At 66.0% G+C, this 10730-nt stretch overlaps 1 protein-coding gene across 3 annotated transcripts; it reads right to left on the bottom strand.

Annotated features, from left to right (window-relative positions):
• Positions 1 to 542: 542 nt before the first annotated feature.
• Positions 543 to 7829, bottom strand: DNAJB1 (DnaJ heat shock protein family (Hsp40) member B1). 3 transcript variants are annotated; one of them, XM_059872204.1, is made up of 3 exons: positions 7516 to 7828; positions 5992 to 6551; positions 543 to 1991 (listed from the first exon to the last, which is right to left on the bottom strand). In XM_059872204.1, the coding sequence occupies exons 1-3, from the start codon at positions 7724 to 7726 to the stop codon at positions 1761 to 1763; spliced, it is 1002 nt and encodes a 333-aa protein (XP_059728187.1). In that variant the 5' UTR covers positions 7727 to 7828; the 3' UTR covers positions 543 to 1760. The 3 variants fall into 3 exon arrangements, with proteins under 3 accessions (XP_059728187.1, XP_059728189.1, XP_059728188.1); XM_059872206.1 differs by having other exon boundaries at positions 7530 to 7750; XM_059872205.1 differs by lacking the exon at positions 543 to 1991 and adding an exon at positions 2934 to 3152 and having other exon boundaries at positions 7516 to 7829.
• Between the last annotated feature and the right edge of the window lie 2901 nt (positions 7830 to 10730).

Genomic DNA, 10730 nt, shown 5'->3' with positions numbered 1-10730 from the left:
GGGGGGGGGCGTGGGGACCCTCAGAATGGGGGGAGAAGAACAGCCGGGGACCCCCAAAATGGGGGGGACAAGGACACCCAGAGATCCCCAAAATTGGGGGGAGAAGGACACCCGGGGACCCCCAAAATGGGGAGGGCAAGGACACCTGAAGACCCCCAAGACCCCAAAACTGGGGGACAAGGACACCTGGAGACCCTCAAAATGGGGGGGAGACACCCAGAGACCCCCAAAATGGGGGGGACAGAGACACCCAGAGACCCCCAAAATGAGGGGGACAAGAACACCTGGGAACCCCCCTCAGGACCCCAAAAATGGGGTGGGGAGGGGATGGTGTCAAGGGCACCCAAAGACCCCAAAACTGGGGGACAAGGACACCTGGAGACCCCCAAGACCCCCAAAATGGGGGGGACAAGGATACCCGAGGACCCCCCAAAAATTGGGGAGGTCAAGGACACCCCGACACCCCAAGATGCCCAAAATTGGGGGGGAGGAGGAGGGGTCAAGGATACCCAGAAACCCCCAAGACTCCGAATTTGGGGGGGGGGGGGTCAAGGACCCCCAGAATAGAGATGGGTGGGACAAGGACACCCCAAAACCCCCGGGGACAGCGCGGTGACCCCAAAACCCCCCCTGAGCTCTGAGACTGGGGACAAGAACACCCCAAAACCCCCCTGAGATTGGGGACAAGGACACCCCAAAACCCCCAGGGCAGCGGGGACCTGAGGTGACCCCAAAACCCCTCTGAGATTGGGGACAAGGACATCCCAAAACCCCCTAGGACAGTGAGATGACCCCAAAACCCCTCTGAGATCGGGGACAGGGACACCCCAAAACCCCCGGGACAGCGGGGTGACCCCAAAACCCCTCCGAGCTCCGAGACTGGAGACAGGGACACCCCAAAACCCTTCAGGACAGTGGGGAGAACTTCTGCCCCCACCAGGTGACCCCAAAACCCCTCTGAGATTGGGGACAAGGACACCCCAAAACCCTCCGGGACAGGGGGGACAAGGTGAGTCCCCACCAGGTGACCCCAAAACCCCTCTGAGATCGGGGACAAGGACACCCCAAAACCCCCGGGACAGTGGGGTGACCCCAAAACCCCTCCGAGCTCCGAGACTGGGGACAAGCACACCCCAAAACCCCCAGGGATGGCAGGGACAACTCCAGTCCCCACCCGGGTGACCCCAAAACCCCTCCGAGCTCCGAGATCAGGGACAGGGACACCCCAAAACCCTTCAGGACAGTGGGGAGAAGTTCTGCCCCCACCAGGGACCCCAAAACCCCTCTGAGATCGGGGCCTGGGGACAAGGACACCCCAAAACCCCCCTGAGACAGTGGGGTGACCCCAAAACCCCTCTGAGACTGGGCACATGGACACCCCAAAAACCCCAGGGATGGTGGGGACAACTCCAGCCCCCACCCGGGTGACCCCAAAACCCTCGATGACAGCGAGGTGACCCCAAAACCCCTCCGAGCTCCGAGACTGGGGACAGGGGCACCCCAAAACCCTTCAGGAGAGTGGGGAGAACTTCTGCCCCCACCAGGTGACCCCAAAACCCCTCTGAGATCGGGGCCTGGGGACAAGGACACCCCAAAACCCCCTGAGACAGTGGGGTGACCCCAAAACCCCTCCGAGATCGGGGACAGGGACACCCCAAAGCCCCCCGAGGAGAAGCAGCCCAGCGAGACCCCCCAGAGCCGGGGCTGTTCCAGGGGGTCTCCCCCAGAGTCCGCACCCCCCGGGGGGGTTTTGGGGGGCCCTAGGGGGGCAGGATCTGCTCCAGGAGGGGTTTGGAGGCCGGCGCAATCCGGTCCGGGAATTTGACCTCGAACTCGATGACGAGGTCGCCGCGCTGCTCGGGCGAGCGGGGGAAGGGCAGCCCCTCGCCCGGGACGCGGCGCTTGACGCCCGGCTTGAGCACGTCCTGGAACACCATGGGGATGGAGCGGCCATCCAGGGTGGGGACAGTCACCGTGCAGCCACACAGAGCCTGGGGACACGGGGTCATCCGGACAGGTCAGGGACACGGGGACATGGGGGATACGGGGGACATGGGGGACACGGGGGACACAGGGGACACGGGGCCATTCCATGTCCTGGAACACCATGGGGATGGAGCGGCCATCCAGGGTGGGGACAGTCACCGTGCAGCCACACAGAGCCTGGGGACACGGGGTCATCCGGACAGGTCAGGGACACGGGGACATGGGGGATACGGGGGACATGGGGGACACGGGGGACACAGGGGACACGGGGCCATTCCATGTCCTGGAACACCATGGGGATGGAGCGGCCATCCAGGGTGGGGACAGTCACCGTGCAGCCACACAGAGCCTGGGGACACGGGGTCATCCGGACAGGTCAGGGACACGGGGACATGGGGGATACGGGGGACATGGGGGACACGGGGCCATTCCATGTCCTGGAACACCATGGGGATGGAGCGGCCATCCAGGGTGGGGACAGTCACCGTGCAGCCACACAGAGCCTGGGGACACGGGGTCATCCGGACAGGTCAGGGACACAGGGACATGAGGGACATGGGAGTCACGGGGGACATGGGGGACACGGGGCCATTCCATGTCCTGGAACACCATGGGGATGGAGCGGCCATCCAGGGTGGGGACAGTCACCGTGCAGTCACACAGAGCCTGGGGACACGGGGTCATCCGGACAGGTCAGGGACACGGGGACATGGGGGACACAGGGGGACATGGGGGACATGGGGGACACGGGGCCATTCCATGTCCTGGAACACCATGGGGATGGAGCGGCCATCCAGGGTGGGGACAGTCACCGTGCAGCCACACAGAGCCTGGGGACACGGGGTCATCCGGACAGGTCAGGGACACGGGGACATGGGGGATACGGGGGACATGGGGGACACGGGGGACACAGGGGACACGGGGCCATTCCATGTCCTGGAACACCATGGGGATGGAGCGGCCATCCAGGGTGGGGACAGTCACCGTGCAGCCACACAGAGCCTGGGGACACGGGGTCATCCGGACAGGTCAGGGACACGGGGACATGGGGGACACAGGGGGACATGGGGGACATGGGGGACACGGGGCCATTCCATGTCCTGGAACACCATGGGGATGGAGCGGCCATCCAGGGTGGGGACAGTCACCGTGCAGCCACACAGAGCCTGGGGACACGTCAGGGACACGTCAGGGATATGGGGACACAGGGACAGGTCAGGGACACATCAATGACATGGGGACATGTTAGGGACAAGGGGACATGGGGACACAGGGGACACGGGGACAGTTCAGGTACACAGGGACACAGGGGACATGGGGGACGGGTCAGGGACAGGGGGACATTGGGACAGGTCAGGGACACATCAATGACATGGGGACATGGGGACACATGGGACATGGGGACAGGTCAGGTACACAGGGACACAGGGGACATGGGGGATAGGTCAGGGACAGGGGGACATTGGGACAGGTCAGGGACACAGGGACACAGGGGACATGGGGACGGGTCAGGGACAGGTCAGGGACGGGGGGACATGGGGGACATGGGGGACAGGTCAGATTCACAGGGGACACAAGGGACAGGTCAGGGACAAGTCAGGGACAGGGGGACATTGGGACAGGTCAGGGACACAGGGGACACATGGGGACAGGCCACCAACAGGGGGACAGGGTGGACACGTCAGCACTGGGCCAAGGGGCACCCCCGACATGGCCCCACTGCCCAGAGTGACCCCTGGAGTGACCCCACAATGTCCCCCACAGTGACCCCCAGAGTGACCCCAGAGTGACCCCTGGAGTGACCCCACAATGTCCCCCACAGTGACCCCCAGAGTGACCCCAGAGTGACCCCACAATGTCCCCCACAGTGACCCCCAGAGTGACCCCTGGAGTGACCCCACAATGTCCCCCATAGTGACCCCCACAGTGATCCCAGAGTGACCCCAGAGGGACCCCCTGGAGTGACCCCACAATGTCCCCCACAGTGACCCCCACAGTGATCCCAGAGTGACCCCAGAATGACCCCGCAGTGACCCCCCTGGCCACCCACTGTGTCCTGCCACCCCCAGAATGACTCCCCCAGTTGTGTCCCCCCACCCAGGCTGACCCACCTGTGACATCTCCCCTGGTGTCCCCACCAGGACCAGCCCACCCCGGTGTCCCCACCAAGGTTGACCAGTCCCACCAGTCCCACCAGTCCCACCCACCCCAGACCAGCCCCAGACCGGCCCCAGTGTCTGTCCAGGACCAACCCAACCCTGATGTCCCCACTGAGACCCCACCAGCCCTGAGGTCCCCACCACCACCAACCCAACCCCAATGTCCCCAGCACCACCCAGACCAGCCCTGATGTACCCACGGCCACCAACCCAACCCTGATGTCTCCATGGCCACCGACCCATCCTCAATGTCCCCACTGCCACCCACCCCTATCCCCCCCCAAGCCCACCCACCCCAGTGTCCCCATCAAACCCATCCCATCTCCAACATCTCCACCAAGACCAACCCATCCTCCATATCCCCACTGCCACCCACCCACCCATCCCTTGATGTCCCCAAGATCACCCCATCTCCTATGTCCCCAACAAGCCCACCCCATCCCCAGTGTCCCCACTGCCACCCCCCACAATGTCCCTCCCTGATGTCTCCACCACCCCCCACCGACCTGTGGTGTCCCCATCAAGACCAACACCCTCCCCAATGTCCCCACCGATAGCAACCCCTGATGTCCCCACCAAGCCCACCCCATCCCCAGTGTCCCCACTGTGTCCCCACTGCCACCAACCACCCCATGTCCTCACCACCACCCACCCCCTGATGTCTCCAAGCCCACCCAGCCCTGATGTCCCCCCCAAGCCCACCCCATCTCCAGTGCTCCCACCAAGACCAACCCACCCCTGTTGTCCCCACCAAGACCAACCCCTGATGTCCTCACCAAGACCTACCCATCCTCAATGTCCCCACTGCCACCTACCCTCAATGTCCCCACAGCCACCCCATCTCCAATGTCCCCAGCAACACCAACCCACCCCTGATAGCCCCACCAAACCCACCCAGCCCTCGATGTCCTCACCAAGCCCTTGACGTCCCCAGGACCACGCACCCCTGATGTTCCCACCAAGCCCACCCACCCCTCAAAGTCCCTCCTCAATCCCATCCAGCCCTGATGTCCCCAAGCCCATCCAGCCCTGATGTCCCCACCCACCTACCCTCAATGTCCTCACCAAGACCACCCCATCTCCAACGTCCCTACCAAGCCCACCCCATCTCCAACATCCTCACCAACACCACCCACCCACCCCTTGATGTCCCCACCAAGCCCACCCAGCCCTGATGTCCCCACCAAGCCCACCCTCAATGTCCCCACTGTCACCCATCTCCAACATTCCCACCAAGCCCACTCCACCCCACTGTCCCCCCCAAGCCCACCCACCCCTTGATATCCCCAAGCCCACCCCACCTCCAATGTCCCCACCAAGCCCACCCACCCAACCCTGACGTCTCCACCAAGACCAACCCAACGTCCCCACTGCCCCACTGGCATTCCCACCAAGACCATCCAATCTCCAATGTCCCCACTGCCACCCACCCTCAATGTCCCCATTGTCACCCATCTCCATTGTCCTCCCCAAGCCCACCCACCCCTTGATGTTCACACCAACACCAACCCCTGATGTCCCCACCAAGCCCACTGCATCTCCAACATCCCCACCAAGCCCACCTAGCCCTGATGTCTCCACCAAGACCACCCCCAGTGTCCCCACCAAGCTCACCCTCAATGTCCCCACTGTCACCCATCTCCATTGTCCCCACCAAGCCCACCCACCCCTTGATGTCCCCAAGCCCACCCCACCTCCAATGTCCCCACCAAGCCCACCCACCCAACCCTGACGTCTCCACCAAGACAGCCCCACCTCCAATGTTCCCCCCAAGCCCACCCACCCCAGCGTCCCCCCAAGCCCACCCTTGATGTCCCCAACCCCCCACCGCGGGGGTCCCGCTGACCTCGCGCAGGCTGATCCTGGCCGGGTAGACGATGTCGGAGCCGTCGCGGCGGAACACGTCATGCGGCTTGTCCTTGAGCACGAACACCACGTCGGCCGGGATGTTGTTGGGCGTCTGGTCGCCCTCCTTGGGGAAGGTGATCTTGGTGCCCTCCTTCCAGCCCCTCTTCACCTCGATGGTCAGGATCTTGTCCTCGTTCCTCACCGTCTTCCCGTCAGGGCCGAGGCGTTTGTGGGAGATCTTCATCTTCTTGGTGCAGCCGCTGTAGATCTCCTCCAGCGACACGCGCAGGTCGTACAGCACGGGGGGGTCCTGCTTGCGGCCCTCGCCCCCCCGGCCCCGCGGGAAGCTGACGCTGCCGAAGCCCCCCACGTGGAAGGTGTTGAAGGCCTCGTCGCCGTCCTCGTCGTCGCCGTTGCGCTGCACGAAGAAGGTGTCGAAGGGGTTGCGCCCGTCGAAGAACTCGGCGAACATGGCGTGCGGGTCGCCGCGGAACGTGTAGGTGAAGGTGGGGCCGTTGGAGCCCCCCGGCCCGGGGGTGGGGGCTCCCCCTTTCAGCCCTGGCATTTTGGGGTGGGGGGGGGGAAGGTGCCCATCAGCCCCCCCGGCCGTGCTGCCGCGGGGCGCGGGGTGAGCCGCGGGCAGGGCGTGGGGCGGGCCAGGGCGTGGGGAACCGGTTCTGCCCGTGGCGCCGACGCCGCTGACGGTCCCGGACGGGCCCCAACAGGCCCAGCCGGCTCCAGCGGCACCCCCCCGGCACGCCCCGGCGCCCTCCCGGCCCCCCCCGGGCACTGCCAGCCCTGCTGGCCGGGCGGGCTGCCCACCGCGGAGCCCCCCGTGCCCCTCTCTGTGCCACAGCCGCCTTCGCCCTGACCCCACCCTCCTGTGTGCCCCCCAACCCCCGATCCTGGCACTGACACCTGGCCCTGGCGCCTGGCCCTGGCACCTGTCCTCACCCCCTGCCCCCCTCACCTGGCCCTCTCACCTGTCCCCTCACCTGTCCTCATCCCCTGCACCCCTCACCTGGCCCTGTCACCCCATCCCCGTCACCTGCCACCTCCCCTGCCCCCCTCACCTGTCCTCATCCCCTGTCCCTGTCACCTGTCCCCACACCCTCACCTGCCTGGCTGTCACCCCCAAGCCCCCTACCTCTCACTATCCCCTCCAGTCTCCCCTTCAGCCACCCTTACCCCCCACCTGCCCTCCCTACACCCCCTCCGACCCCCAGACCCCCTCCTCACCTGCCCCCTGACCCCCTCATTGCCCCTCCTGTGCCCCCCAGACCCCCTCCTCACCTGCCCCAATTCCTTCCCGTGCCCCCAAGGCCCCCTCCCCACCTTCCCTCCGACCCCCTGACCCCTTCACTGCCCCTCCCGTGCCCCCCAGACCCCCTCCCCATCTACCTCAGACCCCCTCACCCCCTCATTGCCCCTCCCGTGCCCCCCAGACCCCCTCCCCCCCGTCCCCTCACCCCCCCCAGCCCCCGGGCCGGACGCCCCCGGCCCCCCCAGTGCCGCCGCTCACCCTCCTCCCCGTACTTGTCGAAGATCTCCCGTTTTTTGGGGTCGCTGAGCACGTCGTAGGCCTCGGCCACCTCCTTGAAGCGCTGCTCGGCTCCCGGGGACCGGTCCTTGTCGGGGTGGCAGCGCAGCGCCTGCCGCCGGTACGCGCGGCGGATGTCGGCGGCGGAGGCCCCCCGGGACAGCCCCAGCGTGCGGTAATAATCCTTGCCCATGGCCGCCCCCGCTGCTCTGGCACCGGTCACGGCGAGGCTCCGCGGGACGGGCACGGGGAGGGAGCCCCGAGGGGCGGGGGGGACGGGGAGGGACCGGGGAGGGACGGGGAGGGACCGGGGATGGAGCGAGGAGAGGGATGGACGGGGAGGGACCGGGGATAGACCGGGGACGGACCGGGGGATGGATGGGGAGGGACCGGGAATGGAGCAGGGAGGGACCGGGGAGGGACCGGGAGGGATGGGGAGGGACCGGGAGGGATGGGGATGGAGCGGGAGGGATGGGGAGGGACCGGGAGGGATGGGGATGGAGCGGGGAGGGACCGGGGATGGATGGGGAGGGACCGGGAGGGATGGGGATGGAGCGGGGAGGGACCGGGGATGGATGGGGAGGGACTGGGGCCGGAGCAGGGAAACGATCTGGGATAGACCGGGGACGGAGCGGGGAGGGACTGGAGAGACCGGGCAGGAACCGGGGACAGACCGGGGAGGGATGGGTAGAGGACTGGACCGGCGAGGGACCGGGGATAGACCGGCGATGGAGGGGGGAGAGCAATGGACTGGGGATAGATCGGGGATGGAGCGGGGAGGGACCGGGGATGGAGCGGGGAGGGACCGGGGATAGAGCAGGGATGGAGCGGGGAGGGACCGGTAAGGGACCAAGGGATGGACCGGGGAAGGACCGGCGATGGAGCAGGGAGGGACCGAGGAAGGGATGAGGATGTAGCGGGGAGGGACCGGAGAGAGACGGCGAAAGGACCGGGCAAAGACCGGGGAATGGGTGAGGATGGAGCGGGGGAGGGAGCGGGAGAGAGACCGGGGAAGCACCGGGGGATGGAGGGGGAGAGGGCTGGACCGGGGAGGGACCGGGGATGGACCGAGGGCTTGAAGTGGACCCGAGGAGGGATCGGGGATGGGTCGAGAAGGGGCTGGACCGGAGGAGGAACCGGGGGAGGAGCGGGAGGGACGAGGAGGGGTCGGGAAAGGGTCGGGAGAGAACGCGGGGACAGATCGGCGGAAGAACCGGGAGAGGGACCGGGACAGGAGCCAGGGAGGGACCGGGGGAGGTCCCGGGAGGGGATCAGGAAGGAGGGAGGGAGGGAGAGGGGACGGGGAGGGACCGGGGATGGGAACGGGGATGGGAACGGGGGGAGCGGGGATGGGAACGGGGACGGAGCGGGGGAAGGAGGGGCCCGAGGCTCGCGGGGCTGTCGCTGTCGCCTCCAGGGACACCCGGCCCTGCCACTGCACGGTGACACCGCGGTGACACCACCGGAGCCTCTGGCCGCCCCCAGGCGTGGCCCCGGGTGTGGCCCCGGCTCCGGTGATACCGGGACAGCAGCCAGCAGGGTGACAGCACAGCCGGGGAGCCTGGGGACACGGGGGGACACACGGGGACACGGGGGGACACACGGGGACACGGGGGGAGACACGAGGACACGGGGATAGGCAGGACATGGAAACACGGGGGACATGGGGACAGACACAGGGGGACCTGGGGACACAGGACATGGGGACAGGGAAGACATGGGGACATGGTGACATAGGGACAAAGGACACGGGGGGACATGGGTACACGGGGGGACAGGACATGGGGACAGGGAGGAGAAAGGGACACAGGACAGGGAGACACAGGGACAAAAGACACAGGGGGACATGGGGACACGGCTATTGGACACCTGGGGACAGGTGGCTAAGGGGACATGGGGACACAGGACACGGGGACATGGGGACACAGGGACAAAGGACACGGGGGGACATGGCGACACAGGACATGGGGGAGAAGGAGATATGGGGACTAAGGATACAGGGGGACATGGGGACACAGGGACAAGGGACACAGGGGGACATGGGGACACGGCTATTGGACACCTGGGGACAGGTGGCTAAGGGGACATGGGGACACGGGACATGGGGACATGGGGACACAGGACATGGGGACATGGGGACAAAGGATACAGGGGGACATGGGGACGCAGGGGGACCTAGGGACACAGGACATGGGGACAAGGAAGACATGGGGACATGGTGACACAGGGACATGGGGACACAGGGACAAAGGACATGAGGGGACATGGGTACACGGGGGGACAGGACATGGGGACAGGGATGAGAAAGGGACACAGGACATGGGGACACAGGAACAAAAGACACAGGGGGACATGGAGACACAGCTATTGGACACCTGGGGACAGGTGGCTAAGGGGACATGGGGACACAGGACATGGGGACAAGGGACATGGGGACATGGAGACATGGCTATTGGACACCTGGGGACAGGTGGCTAAGGGGACATGGGGACACAGGACATGGGGACAAGGGACATGGGGACATGGAGACATGGCTATTGGACACCTGGGGACAGGTGGCTAAGGGGACATGGGGACACAGGACATGGGGACAAGGGACATGGGGACATGGAGACATGGCTATTGGACACCTGGGGACAGGTGGCTAAGGGGACATGGGGACACAGGACATGGAGACACGGCTATTGGACACCTGGGGACAGGTGGCCAAGGGGACATGGGGACACAGAGAGGGACAAGCCCCACCATTGTCCCCACGACCAGGAGTCCCCACGGCCCCATGGTAACTGTGTCCCAAAGTGTCCCCATGGCCCCACAGTCCCTGTGTCCCAAAGTGTCCCCTGTCCCAAAGTGTCCCCATGGCCCCACAGTCCCTGTGTCCCAAAGTGTTCCCTGTCCCAATGTCCCGTGTCCCAAAGTGTCCCCAAGCCCTGCCACATCCTCCGGGGCCCATGGGGTCTGACCTGCCCCACCCTGATCTGTGTCCTAGCGTGTCCCCATGGTGTCCCCATCCCCACGGTGTCCCCACAGTGTCCCCGTCTGTCGCCAGGACCCTCCAGCCTGCCACGACCGCCCGAGCACCCTGTGACCCCCAGGACCCCCTCATCCCCCGGGTGTCCCCCACAGACCCCCCCAGTTCCCCCAGCCCCTCTGTGACCCTTCAGGCTCCTGGAACACCCCCAGACCCTCCAGCCCCC

The sequence above is a fragment of the Haemorhous mexicanus genome, chromosome 34 (assembly GCF_027477595.1).
Source record: "Haemorhous mexicanus isolate bHaeMex1 chromosome 34, bHaeMex1.pri, whole genome shotgun sequence".
In the NCBI taxonomy this organism is placed as follows: Eukaryota; Metazoa; Chordata; class Aves; order Passeriformes; family Fringillidae; genus Haemorhous; species Haemorhous mexicanus.
The sequence above is the reverse complement of the archived record's forward strand: the minus strand, read 5'-3'. Positions and strand labels throughout refer to the sequence as shown.

Bases quoted from the DNA above. Each gene is read 5' to 3' on its own strand.
- DNAJB1 (XM_059872204.1), bottom strand. From the start codon at position 7,726: ATGGGCAAGGATTATTACCGCACGCTGGGGCTGTCCCGGGGGGCCTCC. The intron at 6,552-7,515 runs GTGAGCGGCGGC...CCAAAATGCCAG, and splicing joins CGACAAGTACGGGGAGGAGG to GGCTGAAAGGGGGAGCCCCC. The intron at 1,992-5,991 runs GTCAGCGGGACC...CCGTGTCCCCAG, and splicing joins CCAGGATCAGCCTGCGCGAG to GCTCTGTGTGGCTGCACGGT.